The sequence below is a fragment of the Thamnophis sirtalis genome, unplaced genomic scaffold, assembly GCF_051295495.1.
Source record: "Thamnophis sirtalis isolate CommonGarterSnake01/CBP01778 unplaced genomic scaffold, rThaSir2_p1.2 scaffold_9, whole genome shotgun sequence".
Taxonomy (NCBI): Eukaryota; Metazoa; Chordata; class Lepidosauria; order Squamata; family Natricidae; genus Thamnophis; species Thamnophis sirtalis.
In genome coordinates this window covers 82,705,458-82,729,095 of record NW_028261389.1, presented here as the reverse complement: position 1 = coordinate 82,729,095, position 23,638 = coordinate 82,705,458, and the positions used below count along the sequence as shown (strand labels likewise).

The window sequence follows — 23,638 nt, the reverse complement described above, 5'->3', positions numbered from 1 at the left end:
GCACAGCCAGGCAACAGTAGAACAAAAAGGAAACCGGGTTTAGCCATCGAGTTCAGCCTTTCTTGTAGTTATTAAGGCCCTGGATTTCTGCCAAGAAGAAACTGGCTCCAGGGGTCAGGGAACACAGAGATTAAATGAAGTAACTGGCAATAAGTACATCCTTGCAAGCTGTAGTTGCTACTTGATAAACCAGCAAAGCAGACTATATACAACTGCAGAAACTCATCTGAAAGGAATGGGTGGCGTTCAAGCATGTTTGTTTAAATTATGTGATGGAATCTGCACCTGCAGGAGCTGTGTGTGTGTGTGTGTGTGTGTGTGTGTGTGTGTGTGTGTGTGTGTGTGTATTAGCAATGCAGAGGTTTCCCAGAAAGAGCCCTGGGTTAAGGGCTTCCACAGTCTTGAGTTGCATGGGAGACAGAGGAAGAGGCCTAGGATAGCCACATCCTAGAAACTCTCAGGATATGTCTAGTAGGTTAGAAAGTTTGGCTCCAGTTGGCCAATAAAGTAAAGAAATAAAGGATTGGACTCAACCGGATCTCTCTGTCTCATCGTTGGGCCTGACCCTGGCAGACTGCACCCTTCCTCTATTCCGAGAGGCCCTCACTTTGCTACGGAGCTCAGCCACGGATGGAGCCAGAGTAAACCAGAGAGAGGGAGCTGCGGGTTGGTCCTGCTGCTGCACTGTCCACCAGAGGTCCTGGTGGCACTTGGAAGGACAGCTGAGGCTCTGGGTTGGATCATGCCTACGTGACCCTCTCGTGGATGCCATCATTTCCCAAGGTTTATGGAGGAGTTGGGGAAAACGGAATGGGAGACGTCCGGACTCTAGAGTGTTGCTTGGGATTCGACTGGGAATGCATTAAAGCCGCTGTCAAAGCCTTCCTTGTGGCAATAAGGACGGAGAACCAACCATCCTTCTCTGCCCTTATTGCAGCCCCAGCACCCAGGGACTATGGCAAAGAGCAGAGCCAAGAGGTTCTACGAGGCTCTTTGCCAAGTTAGGAAGTAAAATCCTTGATTAAAAGTAGCTGCCCACAGCCTCATTTAAAAGACAGCTTTGGCCCATGATCTCGTCAGAATGAATTCACACACACACACACACACACACACACACACACACACAAACGTAGAACATACGACTAACAGAGTTGGGAGGGACCTCGGAGGTCCTCTAATCCAACTCCCTGCACAAGCTGGAGAGTCTATATCATTTCAGATAAGTGGCTGTCCAGTCTCTTCTTGAAAACCTCCAGTGATGGGGAACCCACAACCTCTGGTGGCAAGGCGCACCACTGACAGATTGTTCGCACCATTAGGAAATATCTCCTTAGTTCTAGGCTGCTTCTCTCCTTGATTAGTTTCCATCCATTGGTTCTTGTCCTGCCTTCTGGCAAGACATTCAACAATCTCTTGTTGAAATCAACTGTCTAATATCTAACTCTGGTGTAATGTTGGTGTGAATTGTGAATTTTTGTCCTCTGACCTAGACTTAAATACTCTGACACGCTGACCTATATCTTGGAACTCTGGACTGGATTTTAAGTAGTCTTCGGCAGGCTCCTATTAAAAGCTAACCACTCAGGCATGCTTCTTTCAGAGAATCTGATTTGGTTTTCATGCCTCATCTGTTGCTATCTCCTCAATCTTGACTAAATTGTTAATTTCCATGGCAAATGTGTGTGTGAATGTATAATTGAAACCAGAAGTGAGCAGACCAGAGGTGGGTTCCTACCAGTTCGCACCAGTTCGGTAGAACCGGTTCATCAAATCTACCGAACCGGTTAGAAGAGATTCCACCAGTGGACACGGAAAGTAGGCCACACCTACAGAAGAGGTTCCAAATTTCTTTGAAACCCACCACTGGAGCAGACGGCTATGTCATCAGAGCCAAGGTGGCGCAGTGGTTAGATGCAGCACTGCAGGCTACTGCTAGATCAGCAGGTCAGCGGTTCAAATCTCACCGGCTCAGGGTTGACTCAGCCTTCCATCCTTCCGAGGTGGGTAAAATGAGGACCCAGATTGTTGGGGGCAATATGCTGACTCTCTGTAAACCGCTTAGAGAGGCCTGAAAGGCCTATGAAGCGGTATATAAGTCCACTGCTATTGCTATTGCTATTGCTATCAGGCTTGAGGGCCATAAGGGAATGGTGAGTTGTTGAGGTGGCTTCACTGTTATTAATATCTGTCATTCTCTCACCCCCTTTTTAAAATTATAATTTAATTTTTAAACTGATTTGTTTTTTATATTATTGTTTTTTTCCTACTGTGCACTGGCTAGAGTTGCATTTTGTGAGTTGAGCAACCGTGTAAATACGATGGATGAATAAATAGTTCCTGAGCTATGCTTTTTCCTGTGAAGACCCAAATACACCCATTACCTTGGAGGCAAGAAGAACTACTGAGATAAATATTCCCTCCACGCAGAAGGCCTGGAAGCCGAGCAGAGGGTCTCGTAACCACATGCACAGCTGTACGGGGAGATGGCCTTTCCTTTTAAGTGCAGAAAGGAGCGGACTTCCCTTCGGTGAATCAAAGGTTTGTCAACTTGAGTTCGGCCACAACTGCTGTCAACTACCCAAGGCTGGCCAGGAGCATCCACCTGTGTTCCCCTTCCCCTTCATTCCTTAGTGTACCTTTCCAAGGTGGCGCAGTGGTTAAATGCAGCACTGCAGGCTACTGCAGATCAGCAGTTCAGCGGTTCAAATCTCACCAGCTCAGGGTTGACTCAGCCTTCCATCCTTCCGAGGTGGGTAAAATGAGGACCCAGATTGTTGGGGGCAATATGCTGACTCTCTGTAAACCGCTTAGAGAGGGCTGAAAGGCCTATGAAGCGGTATATAAGTCTACTGCTATTGCTATTGCTATTTCCTCCAGGAGCTTAAACGTTTGGGAATCTCCCCCCCCCCTCTCTCTTTTTATCTCCCCAGAAGAATTTTGTGAGAAAAAAAGGGCCTGAGGCGGAGAGGCCAATCCAGCTCCAATCCAGCCAGAGTACATGGGTGGCCGCAGTCGGCTCGTTCCAGCATCACAAAGGCTCACCAATGCTCAAAGCTTTGAAGGCTTCCCCCCAGATCTCATGCGCATCCTTACTAAGCGCCAGCCGGAAGGCCATTTTTATGAGGGAATAAGGTCAAATCACAGCTTACACATCCAATTATCTTTTACGATAACGAAATAAATCTGTCAAGAGGTCCATCACAAGCTTTCGACAGAGGCAGAAGAAAAAGCGCAAAAGAACTACCAACGCCTGATCTTCCCTCAGCCACATGATTCAGCAGCATCTGTGAGTTTCTATAAATAGCAAGTGGGTTCTTAGCATTTCAGTTCTGCAGATTACTAACAAAAACCCAGAACAGACCCGGCTGCGTTTAATATCCCTTTGATATTAAATACCCAAGAAGTTTCTTTTCTAAGGTGTTTGAGCCCCCTCTTCCAATATCACTGGCGGAAACCTAAAATCAGAGGGAAGGTTGCGCTAGGCTCTCCGCACCTTAAATTCACCTCAGTCTTGGCTTAGCAATTCTCTTCGCGGAGGAAAAGTAGCTTTCATTTAAACTTTAAACTTTAATAGGATTTGTATGCCGCCCACTCCCTAGGGGCTCTGGGCGGGGTCTTTGCTCCTCTTTCCTTTCCAACACTATAAACTACATAAAGCGTCAGCAATAAATTACTTAAAACTTGCTCCCTTGTTGAAATATAAGCAATACAGGGGATGAATGCTAGGGGGGGAAAGCACTGGTACATAATAAACCTTTAACCAAGGCACCCGAGTCATTTCCCTCAGACTAGGAAGGGGGTCAAATAATTGATATGGATGGATTGGAGGGGGGTGGAGAGAAGCAACGCATCACAACCACGGTGGAGGGGAGGAGAGCTGTGCCTACCTACCTCTGTGATGTGGGGCGTGGGATTAAATCCACAGAGGCTGCATACCACGGTCCTACACTCTGTGCACCTGTTGTAATTGGGAGGGTCTGTAGACCCCACATTGAGGCCAGTTTTGCAGAGGGGACAGAGGGAGGCCGGCGGGGGCCCTTGGGGTGCTTCCGGTGGTGGCCCTGCCCTCTTTTCTCTCCCAGCCCCACCAGGCGCCTGGGAGGCCTGGGGAGGCAGCGGCTTCTTCTCGGCCTCCGCCTGGCTGGCTTCCTTTTGGGAGGCTTTTTCTGCCCCAGGAAGAGGCTTCGCTTCCTTCTTCGCAGGCGCCCCCTTAGGAGACGGTGGAGGGGGCTCCTTTTGCAGGGCAGGGGGAAGGGGCTGCTTGGAGGGGGCTGAAGGGGCAGGTCCCGGTGCCGGAGCTCCTGGCTGGCCTGATGTGGTGATCAAACTGGAAGCCTGGCTGAAAATGGAAGCCCCAAATCCAAAGAGCTTCCCGGTCACCGTTTCTGGAGGGGCTGCTGGAAGTGGCTTGGGAGCATCGCCTCCTGCATGAAGGCCGAAGCGCTTGGCTTGTTCCGGGGCTTTTGGGGGCGGTTGGGCCTGAACCTGAGGCCGGGCTTGGCTGGGCTTGGCGCCCACTGGGGCCTGTTGGCCTTTTGGAGTGGATTTGGCATCTGGTTTGGGATTCCCCTGGGGCTGGGTTTTCACAGAAGGCTCTTTCGCTTCTGCCGTTTCGGTTTCCTTTTGGCCCTTAGCATTTAAATCACTTCCAAGCGGAGAACTGAGTTTTGTCGCAGACTTTTGAGAAGACACTTGAGATAAAGTTTTGCAATCTGGAGCAGCGATTTTGCCACCAGGTGCACGTTGGTCCTGTGACAGCTTGTCATCTTCTGACCTCTGAAGGACTTTACGTTGAGTGAGTAAAGGCTTGGAGCCGTTTTGTCTGGAATCCGACGGTGACGGTTTAGTTGCGTCGTCGCTTGTGAGCTTCCGAGGACTAGATTGCTCTTGTTTATCCTCGCTCCCCGACGGCTTGGCCTGGCCGGACCTCGGGGTGGATTCTGCCTGCTTGGGTTCAGCAGGAAGAGCCTCTGCTTTTGCAGGAGAGGAACCGGGCAGAGCAGCCTGGTTTGTTTGCGCTGGGGGCCTTTTCTGCTCCAAGGCCTTGGTCGCATCAGGTTTTAGAGCCGCTTCTTTCTTCTTCGTAGCTGGCTGCGGTTGAGAAGCTGCTTTGGCCGGAGATTCTTGCTTGGGTACCGAAGGTCCAGAGCCCTGAGCAGGAGCCAAGTCCCCACCTAAAGCTCTCTGCATCTGGCAGGTTAAGCACAGCCATTCTTTAACCTGTATGCATAAGGGAAAAAGAAAACAAAACATCAAGAGGTAATTATTTCCTCGGTACCAAAAGATTCTCTTTACATTATTTGAAGGAACTGATTGGATTTTTCTTTTCTTATTACTTTCTTGCTTTCCCTTCTTAAATTTCCAGATTCATTTCAATAAAAGAATTATCTCACAACCAGTCCTGTGTCCATTAGCTGCTTTATGATACCATTTCTGATCTGTTTTCTAAATCATGTCTTTAAAAGCATCAAGACTACATTTAAATTGTTACCCTGTTATATTTGTGCTGATGGGTTGCAGACACATGGTCCATGCTAATTTTTGTGTGGTGGAAATAGATTCATTTGGAATTATTTTTTAAAGTCAAAACAGTTTGCAGAAAACATTTTTCAATCTTTCAATTCTGCTGTTGAGGCACCATCCGTTGTCTGAGCCAAGACCTTTAAGGTTGTTATGAGATTTAAGAGAAGTCCCCGAGGGGAGAACAGGGCTGGCCACCAGAGGAAGGGATAAGCAAAGGCGGAAGAAACGGGTGAAGGGAAACAAGACAAGAATCTTTGGATATTTAAGCATCTGCCCTGCAAAGGGAAGAGTCGGTTTCCTGCGATTGAAGAGGCTTATTGTGATGGTTGAGATTATGGAGCGGTGCATGGGAAATCTCTGACAGGAAGTGCCGTCAACCAGGTCGCCTCATGAAGGACTGAATAGCAATTTGTCTGAAATGCTTTAGCACAGATCAGTGGGTTGGACTGGACGACCCAGGAAGTCACTTCCAGCTATATGATAAGCTTTACTTTCATTCTTATCAATGCTTCTGACCACCTGACAATGTTAATTTTCATTAGTAAAGACCACTGGAGTACAGAAATGTGCGTAACAAATGAGAAACTGGTTCAGGTCCCATTGTTAGGTACCAGGTTTTTCACAAAACACTGGAAAACTGTACCCAGTAGATTCTCACTAGATCCCTAGCTTCATTGAATCACTAGCAAAGAACTTTGGAGAAAACCCTATATTTAAAGATAAATATATCAAAACTTTGTAATAATATAGTAATATATTAACAATATTTTATTAATTAGATTTCAAACCAAAAATACCAAATACGATTATTTATAATTTTTCTGTTTCTCATTAAGAATATACCTATGTATTCATGCACGCATAGACATGCCGACATCCATTAATCTTTCACTCTTATCGGGCAGTGAATATTTCCTTTACAACTTCTACTTTTAGATAGAAGCATGACAGAAATTTTATAAATATATTTATCATTAAACAAAGAGCGGAAAGGTGGCGTTCAAAGCAGTTTCTTAGGGCTCAACTCAACGTCCCTGTTATCTCTTTCTTTATCTTCACAATTAATACACTGCGTACGCAAGATCCCGAGGCTCCCACAGACCGGCTGTTTCCTAGTAACATCTTAATGTAGGACAAACGATGTAACTAGATTGTATTCATCTGGTTCGGCATGTCCAGAGCCCTTCAAAGGGGAGGTGGAGAAGGACGGGCACGGGGGAGAAATCCAATGCCACGACCCCGTTTGCTTTTCAGATGTGAGGGTGAAGATAAGTACATCAGCAGTAGCCCTGTGAACCTTGTAATGTTTGCTTAGGCAGTCAGATTCTCACCACTCCGAAGAATCTGCCTGCAACTGGAGACTCCCTAGGTTTTCGGTTCATTATGCAGAGCTTTGTAGTTACGGCACAGCGAGAAACCCCAGTGGAAGAAATTGGGCCGTGACACCACAGTCGGTTGCAGCAATTCAGCCTAGCCAGGGAGACCTGTCTTATACTATTTAAAGTGTTACCCTTTTGCAACATTACTTAATTTATACATTTCATGCGGCAGCATGCTCTACTGGCTAAGGGGGCAGAAATGTACACATCAAGTAGCTTTGACGTATCACCCAGTTTCCCCGAAAATAAGCCCTCCCTGGATAATAAGCCCAATCGGGCTGTTTAGCAAGTGGACTAAAATAAGCCCTCCCCGAAAATATTGCAACACAGCAGCAGTCATGAGATGACTACGCTCACCGCCTTCTGCACCTCAAAAATAATAAGACCTCCCCCAAAAATAAGGCCAAGTGTTTAATTCAGGGGTCAAAAGAAAATTAGACCCTGTCTTATTTTCAGGGAAACACGGTACAATCAGGAACTCATTGAAACTTAAGCTACATGCATACTTCATTTTTTGAAGGCTTGCAGCATCTGTTTCTGGTTTTTAAATGAACTTATAAGAAAGTTAGTAGTTTAATATGCATGAGAAACTTGTAATTAAAGCAATATTGATTCAAGATTTGGGACATCAGCATCATAAAAATATCCCAGTGAACTCTTCACTTTTGGCATATAATTTCTCTCAAATACTTCTGTGGGAGAACTGAAGAGTTCAAATTCTAAAGATTATTGAAGCAAAATGCATTACCTTAACATTGTTTATATGGACAAAGAAGTACCCTGTACGGCCCTTATAGATATCAGGCATCAGCTGAGACATTTTATGTATGCATCAGCGGGTGGGTTGCAGGAAGTGCGCCCTGGTACGTAGGGCGTACTGGAGCCTGCCCAGAGCACCGGGTACCATTTCAGTATGATGCTCCGGAGGACCCACCCGCCCGCCAGCGCTACTTACCTGTCTTTAAAATCTTTGGCGCTTCCGCGCACAGTACGTGCAGTGCCTGTGCGATGCTCCGCTGAGCATCTGGAGCATCGCGGAGGCTCATGGAAGCATCGCTGGACAGTAAGTTGCATGCATGCGCTGTGCGTGTGTGCACGCGTCCATTTGGACGCTGCCAGGCCCTTTCCAACCGGTACGGTTGGAACGGAATCCGGAACCCACTACTGGTACGCATGTGTGTGTACACATATACACGGAACTCCCATTAGGCCAGCTACCCCAACAGGTAAAGTCCCTGTGCAAATTCTAACCGAAAGAGCATCGCATCATCTCCTCTTGTCACCCAAGTGTGTTACGCTCTCGCACGTGGAAAATCAGAGAGAAAATAACCTAATCAGCGTATATACCAACTACAGTGCCAAAGGGCATTTATCTTCTGCTGTGTCAGATGGAGTATAATATTATGGCCTTCTGAGAGAGGATTAGCCTGTCTGACCTAAAATGGAATCAGCCACACTTCCTGCCAGTCTATTCCCTAGAAAACATCTCACATCATGTGACTCTGTTTCACCAGCAAGTCGTGGTTGCCAGGCAACATTGATACTGGTGCCGATGAGGATCTGAATTTGCTATCTTTAGGGATGCAGATTTGATGTGCAATTTGCTTGGGTGAAGAGAACTGATGTGAATTTTGATAGTGATGATACAATTACATGCTTTAAGAGATTTGTTCAAAATAAATGAACTGATAAACCAGAAAAAAAAAATGGTTTGAAGACTCTTTAATAAGGGGACCTTTTTCTGTGGGAAGCAAAAAAGAGAAATCCTAGGGAGGGTTACTGAAATAACTCATAGGAGAATGATAGGAAAAATCCAAAAGAAAAGATACAATACATATAAAAGAGGGGGGGGGAAAGGAACTCTAGAGTAGCGGATAGAAGTACAAATAGAAAACTGATGAAAAATGGAACATCAAAGAGAGCAAGAGATGAGTTAAGAGAAAATGGCTAGGAAAGGAGGAAGGGAAAGATGTATTAGTAGAAAATGAAATACGTTAATATTGCTAATGATATATAGTTAAATAAAATAATGTTAATTGTGGTTAACCAATTAAGTAAAATGTTTGTTCTATTAAAGTTGATATGATGATATATGCTACATACAGAAATTAGAATAACAGATGGAAAATGAAATGGTAAATGTGGTATATTTTTCTGAAAGGGTGAAAAATTGATATGGTCTATAGGTTAAAAAAAATTGAAATTAAGATGGAAATGTGGGAAGAAAATAACGGGGCTGAAATTAGAATGGTAATGTGATGCAAAACAAATTTTGTGTAAGAGAGAATGTAACGGGGGGGGGGGGGAACCCGGACAACACTTTGTTCGTAGAAGAAATTTAAAATTTGTAAAAAATAAATTATTACAAACAAAATAAATAATGGGGCCTGTTTCTGAGACGGGAGGCTCTTAGCAAGAGATTGGCTGCCCCTAACTAAATCTGGAAAAACCGTGCGCTGCAAGGGGCTGATTTTAGGACAGGCGGTCATGATTTCTAAGCAAACACGGCAAAATAGGGAGCACCATAAGAATGTATTTGAACTTTGTAAGTACCTTACAAGGGCATGAAATATATATATATATTTCCTTCCGGGTGCAAAACGATGTGCTGGTTGTCACCTTTAAAGCCCTTCATGGCTTGGCACCAGGTTGTCTGAGGGACCGTCTCTTGCTGGTCACATCTACCCGACCCACTAGAGTGGGGAGGCAGGGAATGCTGCGGGTCACGACCCCTAGGGAGATACATCTGGCAGGACCCAGAAGAAGGGCCTTCTGTGTGGTGGCTCCCTCCCTCTGGAACATCACCCGCCCGGAGATTAGAGTGCCCCCCTCCCTCTCACGCTCTTTTGGGAGGCCCTGAAGACCTGGTTCTGCCAGTGGGCCTGGGCAACCCAGAACGGGTTGGAGCCCATTCATTGGCTAGTGTGAATGTGTGTTGTCGCTGGGCCGGGTGGGTGGGGTTATTATTTTATTATATTTCTTTTAATTCTTTTTATTTCTTTTATGTGGGGTTTTATATCCTTGTAAGCCACCTTGAGTCGCCGTGTGGCAGCAATATAAATTTTCTAAATAAATATATACACACGTCCTTAAACTCCAAATGCCCCCCTGCATAGGCAGGCCATCAAGCGCCTTGTGCCAACCTTGTGGAGCCCCGCCCGTTCCTCCTTAGAGGCTTAGGGCACTCCGTGGGCACAGGCAGACTTGAAGACAGAATCCACAGTGAGCAGCTAAGACGAATGGAAAAAACAGATGCTTTGTGATCTAACTGAAATAGAAATAAAAAACCCATTCAGACTAGAGAGTCACACATGCTTCTATGGCTGCCAGTCTCACGCAACTCCCTTCATAGGGTGGGCCTCCTCAGTTAAAGGCCCAGTGCTTAGGGAGAACTGCCCAAGGGCAACCCCTTGGGCTGAGCGGCCCAAAGCCTTTGCTTTGGCTCATTTCAATGCGCCCCACAGGTGGTCCTTCCGGGCTTTCTACAAGGGGCTCCCGGCATTTGCTGGTTGATACAGACGGACCGGACAGAAGGGACTCCCAGGGCTGGCTCCTTCCGCTGGCTCTTGTCCAGGGCAGGCATCCTCAGGCCATTCTGGATAAAGGCCTGTCCAGTCTGGGAAGCCTGTCCAGTGATGGAGCACCCACCGCCTTAGGAGGCAGACTCTTCCATCGCTCAGGAGCTCCCGCCCTGCTGAGCTTGGGCCTCTCCCTCTGAAATTCCCACCCACAGATTTTATGTCAACTTCCTTTTATCAGATCTAACCCCAGAGGCTTTGAGGCAGCAGAAACAAGGGAAGGTAATCTGCAGATTGGGCCCGTCCTGGACCATTCAAATACGTCATATATTTCAAATATTTCAGCTTGTGTGAGATATCACCAGCTGCTGCTTGTATTACATTTTTAATTGCTGTTTTTAATTCTAGTTTTTCTTCTGTATTCTGAACTATTGTACAAGGAATCTAAGGTGCGTAATGTAAACACGAAAGTAAACATGCTGCCTTGCTTAATGAATGTGCTTTGGTAGAGATACTTACACCTGCATAACTTATCTGGCTTATCTGTGTTCCCTTTGGGGGAGGCAAACTCCAGGCCACCCAAAGAAGAAGGAATTCTCACCAAATCCAGCTTAGGCCAAGGCTGCTTATTGCACCTTCTCAAGTCTTTCTACCCTTCTGGCAAGTAAAATTAAACGCAGACATGTCATTTTAATCATTATTGGGGAAACTGGGAATATTTAGAATCTATAAGTTGTATGAATAAAGAAAGCAGCTGCCAAAGGAAAAATGCAGCAGCCACAGCACCTTCCAAGTCAGATGGGACACCACGGCCAGCATGCCCAGCTGACTCATCCCAAGCCGCTGGGGAGGGTGACCGACCTTTGAACGGTCAGAGGAGGGCAGCAATTTTGCCATAATCAGTCTTGTTATGGAGAAACCCTCAAGAAGCGAGGTGGCGCAGTGGTTAGGGTGCAGCACTGCAGGCCACTTCAGCTGACTGCTATCTGCAGTTCGGCGGTTCAAATCTCACCGGCTCAAGGTTGACTCAGCCTCCCATCCTTCCGAGGTGGGTGAAATGAGGACCCGGACTGTGGGGGTGATATATGCTGACTCTGTAAACCGCTTAGAGAGGGCTGAAAGCCCTATGAAGCGGTATATAAGTCTAATAAATGAATGAATGAATGAATGAATGAATGAATGAATGAATGAATGAATAAATAAACCTTCCATGACATTCCAGAAACCTGCTGATCACAGGGGAGCAAACCGACATCTGACAAATACTAATCCTATGCTGATAAATTCTCAACTTGTCAGAAATTTAGCTTCCTTTCAATAATGTGTTGTTGTTTTTTTAAAAGGGGCCCGTACATTTGTACCTTCAATGTACTTACCCCTGTTATGTGGGGGTTAGGATCAAAGCCGCATAAACTGCAGACTAGAGTTTGACACTGGGTGCAGGTGTTGTAGTTGGCCTCCTCGGGGACGTCCAGGAGGAGCTCAGTGTTTGTGCAAAGCGGGCAGAACGTTTTCTTTCTGGCTTGTAATCCAGGTTGTGAGGGAGTCCCAGGCTGCGAAGGTTGGGGAGCTCCAGGCAGGGGAGGGCCAGGCTTCGTGGCCTGCTGGGCGGGAGGCTTTGCGGGGGGCTGCCGAGGGGGCTGTTTTCCAGGGGCTCCAGGCGGGGGAAGGGCTGCTTTCGCGGGGCCAGCCGAACGTTGCAACGGCTGCTGGCTGGAGGCTGCTGGCTCGGCCTTTGCAGGGCCCTCCGGCTGCTGCTGGGCCTTCTGCTTGGAAGGAGGCGCCCCCTGCTGCAGTGCTGGCTTTTTGAGAGCGGGGGATTGGGGGGCCGTTTTAGCAAGGCCCACACTAGCCGCCTTTTCAGCTCCCGACTGTTGTGGGGAAGGTTTTGCGGGTCTCGTAGGTTCTTGTTTTGGGACGGAGGAGGGAGAGGTGGCTGGTTCTGGAGGCTGCTTTGCTCCTTCTGTCGCTTGGCCAGAGCCCGGCCTCTGCCTTTGCTTAGGCACCCCAGGTTGCAGCTGCTGCTGCTGCTGCTGCTGCAGAGCCTGCGTGGGAGGTCCTGCCTTTTGGGGGGCCGGCTTGACGGGCCCATGATGTGGACTGCTTGGCTTGGGAGCTGAATGCTGCGGAGGCTGCCTGGAGAGCCCCCCCTGTTGCTCGGGTCTCTCCTGGTCCCTTTGGGTGGGCTTCCCTTTCTTGGAGCCTTCGTTCTGGTTTGTATCCGAGTCAGATATCAAATCAAAAGGACTGAATTTATTGACAACGGATGTGACTGCGCCAAATGGGTTGGCATCCGAGAGAAAGCTGGGCATCATAGTTGGCTTCTGGTCATCTTTTAAATCAGCCTTCGATTTAGATTCTCTCAAACTCATGGACGATGGGCTTCTTCCGGGGACCTGTTGCTCTGTTTTCAGGGTATCGACTGTCTTGCTTTTACTTAGCGTAGGGAGCCCGTGATCTGGTGGCTTGCCCTGAAGATCTGGAGGCTTGCCCAGTTGCTTTGGGTGATCACTGCCATCCGGTGGAGCAGGTCTGTAAAGATATCACGATATAAGCAAAGTTAACCCAATGCAATGACCTCTGAACATTAGAAACCAAAACAAGAAAACGAATTCAATGTTTTAATTTAAGTAAAGATGTCCTTCTCATTTCTTATCTTTCACACCCAGAGGCCATTTTCCAAATTCAGAGTATAGGTGAGAGGTGACAGGTGGGTGATGCAAAATTATATATGACATTTCCCGCTGGGGCTGATGAATTTTATTAGCGGTGGTTGTTATATTGTTATATTGTCTATATTTCTGACTTTCACTATAGTTCAAAGTTCAAAGTTTAATGAATTTATATGCCACCCAATCTCGAAGGACTCCGGGCGGCTTACATAAAAACAATTTTAAAAGAATACTAAAAAATTTAAAATAGAGAGACAAGGCAAGTTAAAAAGACGCAACATGCACTCAACCTTAGTGGGGCTGGACCTCATTCAAGAGGTCAACAGTCCCAGGCCTGCCGGAATAGCCAGGTCTTAGTAGACTTTTGGAAGGCCAAGAGAGTGGGGAGGGTCCAGATCTCTGGGGGTGGATCGTTCCATAGGGCTGGGGCAGCTACAGAGAAGGCCCTCCCCCCGAGGAGTCGCCAGACGACACTGTCTAGTCGACGGCACCCGGAGAAGGCCCATCCTGTGTGATCTTATCGGACGCTGGGAGGTATGTGGCAGAAGACGGTCTCGAAGCTATCCAGGTCCTAAGCCACGTAGGGCTTTAAAGGTGATAACCAGCACCTTGAAGCTCGTTTGGAGACCGATAGGGAGCCAGTGCAGCTCGCGGAGGATGGGTGTAACATGGGTGCATCTCGGCACACCCAGTATCGCTTGCATGGCTGCATTCTGGACCAATTGTAGTCTCCGAACACTTTTCAGGGGCAGCCCCATGTAGAGCACGTTACAGTAGTCAAGTCTTGAGGTGACAAGGGCGTGAGTGACCATTTGAAGTGCCTCCCGGTCCAGGTAGGGTCGCAACTGGTGCACCAGGCGAACCTGGGCAAAAGCTCCCCTGGTCACAGCTGACAAATAGTGTTCTAGTGTCAGCTGCGGGTCCAGGAGGACACCCAAGTTGCGGGCCCTCTCTGAGGGGTGTAAGATTTCACCACCCCCCCAGGCTTAAAGATGGAGTACCTGGACTATCCTTGGGGGGCAGCATCCATAGCCACTCGGTCTTGTCAGGGTTGAGTGTGTTTATTAGTGGGACCAGCAAGAGATGAATATTATTTAACCTGGGAAAATTCTCATCCTAGGATTGGAAGGAATCTTGAAGGTCTTCAAGACCAGGAAAACCTCACACGACCTCAGGCCAACAGCTTTCCAACCTTCACTTCAAAACACTCAGCGAATGAGACAACCACGACTTCACCAGACAAGGAACTCTCCCACTCTCTGAAAGTCCTTGAAGAGGTTACCTAGTGGAGCAGCAAAAGGCTAAACTGAATACTCACTTGGGACAATTTTGGTCCAACCTTTTACCAGGCATCACATGTGGTTGAGATATGAATATATAATTCAAACGTCAAATGAATCCCAACAACCAAGGACTGAAGTGGCTGCCTAGTTTTAGGACCAGGAAGGATGGCACATTTTTTTCAGGCTCCACCTGACTTGATGAATGATCATAATTTGTGCATGCCTGTAATATTTCAGAAACAACATTGCGCAAGGAACGCATCAAAAGCCAAGATTTTCATCCCTGAATATATGTCAGGTAAAATGCTAATAACGTGCATAAAGCAAAAATCAATAAAAGACTCAACTTTTAATCCTAATCTCTGTGCTGCCACTATTTTGGAAAAATGTCAGAGTGAAATTCCTCTCTCTTCAGCAGCGTGTTGGTGAACGGCTGAGATACATTTCTCTCTCTCTCTCCCTCTGAAGAATAGTTTGTTCCCCAACTCTTCTACTCTGCTTTGAGTTACGTGTTTCAGTCTTCAGAACCAACCATTAAAAGTCCTGGTGTCTACAGACATTATTCCCTGCTGCAGATTAATTTTAAAATGCGTTACTCATGACATTTAACCCATTAAAATTTCTCTGCTCTGAGAATAATAAAAATGAAGTGACCTTGCAATAATGTTTAATCAAGAGCTTCATCAGAAACGAATTGCTTTTTTGTGTAAATATTAGGAACCTACAGTACTATATTGGGTTTATTTATAAGTTATTTTAACTGGTTAATATGTTCTCCATACATAACTGCTGCCAGTCATAGCCAGGAAAAATATGAACCGAGTTATAACTAAGATAGTTTTCCCACATTGGTTACCCTGCAAATGTCTTCATGCTGGAACATCTTGGCAAGAAATAGCCTTTGCCCTCGATGGCTGAAATTTCACAGAGCTGCAGTATCAACACACCGGGAGGATATCAAATTTGGAAAGATTTCCCTTTCTTTCTAAATTATGATCTTTGATCCCTATATCTGGCTCTACTATGAAGTGCTGAATGCAGAGCTTATTGGCTGGATCGGTTAAAGCGGATACATCTCAGGGATGATCTGCAAAGAAGAAACTAGCATGCCAGGTCAACAGGTTGTTAGAACGAGACAGATAATCCACTACGTCCATTGTAACTTTGCTTTCAACACTTGAGATCAGAGCAGAAAAGACATTACATAATGTAGACCAGGCCTTTCTTCATGCCAGTCAGGAAAGTGAGGCTCATATCCCCTCTCACCATGATTACGTAAAAATATCATGCCTATACAGGGAAAGAATAGCTTTCCTGCCTAAGCTTCTTAGGAAATCTACCATGTAAAAATAACCATAAAAAGAAGGTTACAAGCATATTGCCGTTCCACCAGCCTTTCTTTTTAAGATATTAATTTCATTTCTTTGAAACTCATTTCTACAGTTTTGAAATATAGAGCGAACACATATATTTACAAATTTTAAAATATATATCTTATTGCAAGATGTACAAAGAGCAGCCTAGTGTTGATTCCCAAGCTGTCTTAACATTTAAATGAATCATGATTTAAATTTTTACATTTTAACTGTTGCTGTAAAGTGTTTCCCCCCCCCTTTTTAGAAATAATGTTTAGTGAATCTTGCATATCAAATTTATAGAGGTAGACATCATAAAATTCCTGTACAGGGTGACATGGAAGCAAAATTATGAAAACTTATGCTGGTACAGTGACAGTCAGTATCACAATTATCACAGTTACTTCCGGTTTTCTCCGCTTTACTTGCCAATAAATTGAAATTAAAGCCATAAAGTCATTTTGTAGGATCCACAGTTTTCTTCCCCGTAAATTAGTTCCCAACAATTTGGGGGGGGGGGGGCAGGATTCTCTGTGTGAAACTAATGCTTCTCCTCCCCCCTCCCCCTCCTCTTCCTTCTTCTTCTCTCTCCCCCCCTCTATTCCCCCCCCTCTTCAAATAAACTATAAATAACAAAATATTTTAATTATTAGCTTAAAAAATCTCCATCAATGGTGAGAAACACAGTCTACTACGTCCTAACTGAAGAGGACACATACCAATTAAAAACAAGCTACTTGTTGCATAGGTAAACCAAACCAGATTAAAGAAGGAAAAACCAGTGCAGGAAGAATGAACAAGCAAGACTGCCACATTCTCCTCCAGAGACCTTTGGATGAGCCAGTAATATCCTACAAAGGTGCACTATAACTATTTCAAAATCATCACTTACAACAATGTACCATAAAAACAATCCTTCTAAAAAATAATATGACAAACACCGTAGAAAAGAATATGGGTTAAAAAACTGCCATCGTTTTAGATTATTGATAGCGGTTTTTTAACCCATATTGTTAGTGGTTTGGCGGCCTGGGTGGCGGGAAAAGGCAGGGACCCAGGCGGCGTCACCATCTTGTTCTTGGGTTGTACTTGTTTTCATTGTACTGTGCATGCGCTCATGTGGGCACGGCACACACACAAGCGAACCGGCCATAGTGGCGCCAGAACCCACCCCTGATGTGGCCTTACGGCTGTAATAATCAAATTGAATTGAATTGAATTAATAGATGCAATTGGATCTGTCACAAAGAGATGTGTTAAGGAGCAGAAAAGTTTTGATCCCTCACAACGTATCTTGTCCACGCAAGCCCTCACTTGCTAAAATATATATATATATAACCAAAGGTTACACTTCAGAAAAGCACATAAAAGTGTCTACATAGATAAAATAAAATTTATGTCAACTGATTGAAGATAAGTCTCTGGAAGGGCTCACCTAAAGGAACCAGATGTACTTCAGATGTGATTAAACCACTATGACCAGAAGTGGAAAGGGGTAAGGTTTGGAAACCAGCTTCAAACTTTCCTTACCACCAGAAGCCATGTGAACGGATGGGAACAGATATTAAAGCTGGAAAAAAGAACAGGAGGCCTCTAAAAACAAGCCACCCCATTTCCCCAACTAGAAGTCATCCCAAGGCCTGAAGAATGGACCATGTGAAAATGGCCATGATGCCAAACCTTGAAGTGCAGAGAGTTGGGGTTATTCCCCCATAAGGAAATTGCACTTTGATTTCATAGAATGCATAGAGCCAATGAACCTTATACACTAACATTAGAAATTTCTACAGCTGGAAGACTGACATATCTTAGGTATATGTATATATACATGTACATAGTTATATAAGGTAAAGGTTCCCCTTGCACATGTGTGCTCTCGACTCTAGTAGGGGGGGGTGGCGCTCATCTCCATTTCAAAGCCAAAGAGCCAGCGCTGTCTGAAGGCGTCTCCATGGTCATGTGACCAGCATGACTCCACACTGAAAGCACACGGAACACTGTTACCTTCCCACCAAAGGTGGTCCCTATTCTTCTACTTGCATTTTTATGTGCTTTTGAACTGCTAGGTTGGCAGAAGCTGGGATAGGTAATGGGAGCTCACTCCATACGTGGCGCTAGGGATTCAAACTGCCAAACTGCCGACCTTTGAGATCGACAAGCTCAGCATCTTAGCCACTGCGTCCCTATAGATAGATAGATAGATAGATAGATAGATAGATAGATAGATAGATAGATAGATAGATAGATAGATAGGTACGTACGTACGTACGTACGTACGTATGTATATTAGATTTCTTTTACAACCCCTGGTATGCCCAAATATGGGAGGAAGATCACTACTTCCATTCTCTGTCCTTCGGCTCGTCACAAGAGACCATCCAGGCAGAAACCCAATAATAAACCAACAAAAAGCACAAATACAACATACACACACACACACACACACACACACACACACATCTACTTTATGTACATGCATATACTAAACCTGCTTACATGAAAATAAATGCCTGAAAACAACTCACCCTCCTTTTGTTTTTCTCCCAAGAAAGACCAGCATTTCTTAACATTTCATCAACTGACCTGTGTCTATTTTAATCTGGCTAATATACGTAACAGTGTTGTTGAATTGTAATTTAAAAGCTTTCTGAATTCTGAAAAATAACTGTGTACATACCCCAAATGGTTTAGGTCTGAGGAGACACAGAGTCCCTCTCTACAGGGCATTTGCTGCCTATCAATATTTTTTCACCTGTTTAACACTTCTGCATGTCAAAAGGTTGGCATTTTAAAGAAAGCAGCCAACCTTCTCTTCAGACTAAAAGGCTCTGTCATTTAAACACAGGTGAGGATTTGTGGGGATTCAGCTAATTGTGGCTTATTTGGTAAGCCATAATTAAGCAAGTCTTGGCCTAGCATGATCTGTGAATTGGATCCTAAAGAGATGAGTTTACCTTTCCATCAGGAATCTTAGATTGGAAGGGATTATTAGGGCTATCAAGACCAACCACTTGCATCCCTAGCAGACTTCAGAAAAACTAAGGGACAGACTAAAAAAGTACATTAAAACAACAAGGCCACATACATATTTACTGAGGATACAAAATTATAAACAGCTTGGCAGAGGTCCTGACTTCTAATGCTAGTAATAACATTCGTAAGGTCCTTGATCTATTTTGTCATGGTTCTGGTTTATTTTTTTATTTCTCTTTGCCACCCAGAACTCCTCTAAGAGCATTTCTCTCCTTCTTCCCTTTTCCTTGCAACAGGGAGAAACCCAAGGTATGTTTTTCAGAGCTGTAGCATCATTTGAACTAGGCAGATCAACTAAGTTCATGGAAATAGGTATCCTTCAGATCTGGCTTTATTTACAAAGCTGGCTTGTTTCAACTAACCACAGTTAAAACTGTGGATTTGGGCCTAATGCAAAATGTTAATTAATCTGAACTAGAAGAAATGAAGCCTGAGATTTGCTGTGCTATTACAACATTAAACAATATTTTAACCTTTACACAGGTAAACAATTTTCATACTGTTTCCTAGCTATCTATGTTCGTGCTCGTGGAGTTATCAGGAACTGAATCTGTTTTGGGGGAGATTTCTCTCATTTATTGCAAATCTGTTGTATCTATTAGGCCTACCCTTATTTTGTCCTATATAATTCCAGTTCAATTTCAGAATTTTGATTAAACTAACTCATAAAATGGACAATTACATATACGAATCAAAACAACTCTGGGATCATACTATGCAGGCTGATTCAGACCAAGCAAAGCAAAATATTTCCTCATATAGAGCACAGTGAAATACAGAAGTTACTTCCATATGATGTGATGGTGGCTATCAAATCTTTACATGTTAGACAGACATATGGCCAGCTAGCACAAGAGCTACATGCTGCCTACAGAATCAGAGCCTCTTTGTGAGCTTCCTTTAAGCATCTGGTTAGCCATTTTTGTGGAAAACTATCTGAACAAAAAAAGCAGCAACAGTAGCCGCACAGGGGAGTGCAGGTAGGTTGAGTATGTTGGTACATCCCTCCTTCTTTACTGTAAAGATTTAGATTTGCTCAAGATCCTGCGAATTAACAGATAAAGTTGAATGTATCTCATTCAACCCACTGGATGAATTTCCCCAAATGAGGCACCATTTTGATATTGTATAAATGTCGGTGGGCACAAAGATTTTGCATTTCAACCACTTTGTAAATGGAGATAATTGACAATGTTTTTAGGTACAAATTAATATTGTAAGTAATGTCACCATACTTTTAAATCTAATTAACATATACCTCTTAGTGAAGAAAAACAGGCCAACCTGCCAACCGGTATTTAGGCATAGATATCAGTTATTGCAAAAGATAGGCCAAGGTATACATTAACCTCAATAAAAATAGGTACAAGAATGAAAAATGGTTTCGTAATTAGTTTATGCTCTTGGTAGCAGTAAGTAAGACAAAGTAGTAAATAAGGCGAAACTTGAGATGCAACAAAAAATGGGAAAGTCTCCAGTCAACTAAGTCAAGATAAAAAGAACACAAGACATACAAGGCATGTGGCAGGGAGTACGTAGAACAAATTGAATACTAAGCTTTAATTTAACAGGATGCAGAACATCTGTTGATTTAGCCATCTCATTCAGCCTAAATCGTAGGCCATAGATGTACCACGCATATAGTTGCTGCGACATTAGAGAGCATATAAAACATTAAGTACATCAAGTAAAACATTCTCCAAGCTGTATTTATGTGGGATATCTCTCTACTGTTTGCAATCCATAAAACTCATTATTTTAGACTGAGTTAATTCCATTAAGATTGAAATAGGGCGAAAATGTCACTGAACAAGTGGGGCAGATAATTAGTGCTAAGTATAAAAATATTTCATTTAAAGAGCTATACGTTTGCAGGGAACATGTACCAATCTGTTTATGTATTATGTTTATCTTCATATGCAGGAAAATCTTAAAATTATTCTGTGCAGTGTCAGTAGGAAAAAACCATTAATTTAGATCCAAACTCTGTTATGGCAAATCAATTGAACAGATAACATTTTTCAATCCTTGCATCATTTTCTTGTATAAATCATGTTACTTATATAGATTTAGACTATTTATATAGTCTAAGTGCTAAATCTAAGTCATACACACAGGCTCATACAACATGTGTCTGTACCGTATGTAACACTCAAGCGTGTCTTGCACAAACCTGGTGTAACAGACATTTTTTTCACGGCTTTCATTTTGGTGTGACGTAGCAGGACCCACACAGGTGTCAGCAGTGAAAGCACTTAGGGTTCCCTTCCATTCAGGCCGAGGGGAGCCAGGGGTGGCAGGCTGTTCTTACACCAAACATTGGCCACTTTAGCCTACATTTTTCCGCCTTTTCCTGTTTTTGAATACAGCATACAAATCTCCTGTGTTTTCTGGTTGTATTCTAATAAGGAGATTTTGAGACAGAACGATATCCATTCCTACAACAAATCTAATGGTGACTTAAGGCTTTCGTTGTCAGCCTTGCAGAATGTGAGTTTGGCAAAAACGTTTTACACGTTTTACACTCTACACATAAACACACACACACACCCGCACCACACAGCATATTGCAGCATGGCCGCCTCCGGTGGCTACTCAGAAGCCTCCGCGGGCAGCGGCGGGAGAAGCGCCCGGAAGAAGCGGCCCTTTCAGCACCATGGACAGCTGCCTGGGCCCTGCCGGCCGCGAGAACTGCCGCCGCCGCCGCCGCCTCGCCGCGTCCGGAGATGCCGGCGGCCTCTGGGCGAAGGGTGGCGGGGGAGAGAAGCCACGGTAAGAGCGACCCCAGTGGCCCCGCCAACCTCTCTTCGTCCTCCTCATCGGCCTCAAGAAACAGCCAAGGCCGGCGAGGGCTACTGCTGCTGCAATCCAGCGCCGGAGGGAGGGAGGGAGGGAGGGATGATGCTTAAACGCAGGAAAAACGGAGACCACTACCAAACTGGGGGGGGGGGGGGGCTGCAGAGCTTCGGGTCCAGAATCGACCCCCTCCCCCCCCCGCGTGAAGCAGAAGCTGCTCCCATTTTGGCTGGGGTAAACACCGCGGGGGGGGGGGGAGAAAGACCGACGCTCAGCCCATCCACCCCGGAGGAGCCCTGCAAGGCTTTCCCACGGAGGAAGGACGCCGGGGACGGACCCCCCCTCCCTCCCCAAGGAAAGGCGGCCCGTGCGGCAGGCCCGTCCCGGGGCGACCCTCTGCTCCCTCGCCCTCGCTTACTGCACTCCCACCCCGGCCCTCCCTCCCCCTCCCTGCCTTCCCCCCCCCCCCGGGCGTGCCTGGTGGAGGGAGGCGGCTCCGGGCCGGCGGTCTTTCCTGCGGGCAGCGCCTGCTGCGCCCTTGACATGACGGCGGCGATCTGCCGACGCTCCTCCGGGCTCAAGCGGCTCAGGTCTCCCGGCAGGTCCCCGGCAGCGGCCCCGGCCACGCCTTCGGGCAGCCCGACCGGGCTTTCGCCGCCCTCCAGGCTGGCTTCGTTGCCCATGGTGGGCGAGAGCGGTCGCGGGCGAGCAGGGGCGGCAGCGGCCGGAGAGCGGAGGGGCAGGTGGGCGCGCCCCCGAGGCCCTTCCCGCCCGGGCGCTCAGTCCTCCGCGAGGGGGCTCCCCATGGCCGGCCGGCCCGGCGCCTTCCGTGGCTGCGGCTGCGGCGCTGGCGGAGAAAGAGGCAGCCCAGGGAAAACATCCCAGAGTTCCCCGGCTCCGGCCGCACAGCGCATGCGCCGGCAACGGTGGGCGGGGGTCCGCTGGGTGGCTTTTAGCTTCGCCCGCGCGGGGGCTTCTGCGCCCGCCGGGGAGGAGCCAGCCGCGCGCCCCCCCCCCTTGCCGGCGCGGAGGCCTCGGGCGTCTCCGGGGAGGCCGCCCGCTTCGCTGGCGGGGCTGGCTTCTTCCGCGCGTGGCCTTGGGGCGGGATGGGGAAGGCGGCGGGGCTCCCGCTGGCCCAGCGCTGCTTTTTTCCACCCAAAGGGAAGAAAGGCGGCAGGAGAGCAAAAGCCCAGAGCGGAGTTTCAGGCTACACGGAAGACCCACCTAAGGAAAATCTCCACGAAATGCGTGTCAGGAGGGGGCTCATAAGGGGAGCCCCCGCTCAGTGCCGGAACGGACACCGGACCGTCGGCTGGTGGCGGCTGGTTTTCTGTGCGCCGAAAGCCCCCCGGGAAGGGCGCCACCGCTCTGGGCCCTCGGTTGCCCTGCTGCCCCTCAAGCGTCCTTTCGCCCTGACGCTCAGTGGGGAGCTGCCTTTTCTGCCTCCGGCGGTCGGGTATGGCAGAGAACTACCCCCCACCACCACCACCACCACTCAGCTTCCCCCCCCCTCCAGATGACCTGCTGACCGCTTGCTGTGGGCATGGATGGTGCGGATGTGCGTGGCCCCCTTGGCCTCTGCGTAAAGGGATGAACTGCCACCTTTGGTATCTGTGTTGTGGCATTGCACTCAACTACCTTAGTGGTGATGTTTGGGTGGTGGTGCTCAACCATGTTGTCATAATTGTAGCTGCCTTTCAGGTTATTGAAGAATGGGAGCACATCAGCCCCTCCCTCTCTCTCCCCCCCCCTCCCTCTCTCTGAAGCCTCCTCAATTCTTCAGTCTCCTTTTTCTCTCTCTCTCGGCAGGAAGTGATTTCTGCTCCTGGAAGTCCAGGTTTTCTGGACCTTCTTTAAAATGTGGCACCCTGAACCGGGCAGAGTATTTGAGGCGTGACTAATGCGCAGTGGTGATTACATTGATTGCTTCCTCTGGTTTGGGAATTGTGTTGAGATAGTCTAAAATTAAGTGGGCCTTTTTTGCAGCCCCTTTGCAAGGCTGATTCAGCCGGCAGTTTACAGTAAACGCCCCCCCCCCCAACATCCCCACCTGCCTGTTCTACTGACTCACTGTCCCTC

General features: G+C 46.6%; 1 protein-coding gene across 5 annotated transcripts in view; it reads right to left on the bottom strand.

Moving 5' to 3' along the window:
* The window catches only part of PCLO (piccolo presynaptic cytomatrix protein), an 88,325-nt gene extending 65,929 nt beyond the window's left edge, over positions 1–22,396 (bottom strand). For 3 of the 5 annotated variants that reach the window (XM_087722430.1, XM_087722432.1, XM_087722431.1), the window contains exons 1-3: positions 22,037–22,386; positions 11,797–12,952; positions 3,892–5,220 (exon numbers count right to left, since the gene is read on the bottom strand). In XM_087722430.1, coding sequence (XP_087578556.1) covers positions 3,892–5,220; positions 11,797–12,952; positions 22,037–22,242 — 2,691 coding nt within the window. In that variant the 5' untranslated portion in view covers positions 22,243–22,386. Of the gene's footprint in view, positions 1–3,891; positions 5,221–11,796; positions 12,953–22,036 lie in introns of all 5 variants that reach the window. The other 2 variants (XM_087722435.1, XM_087722434.1) reach the window with 2 other exon arrangements.
* Positions 22,397–23,638: the final 1,242 nt, after the last annotated feature.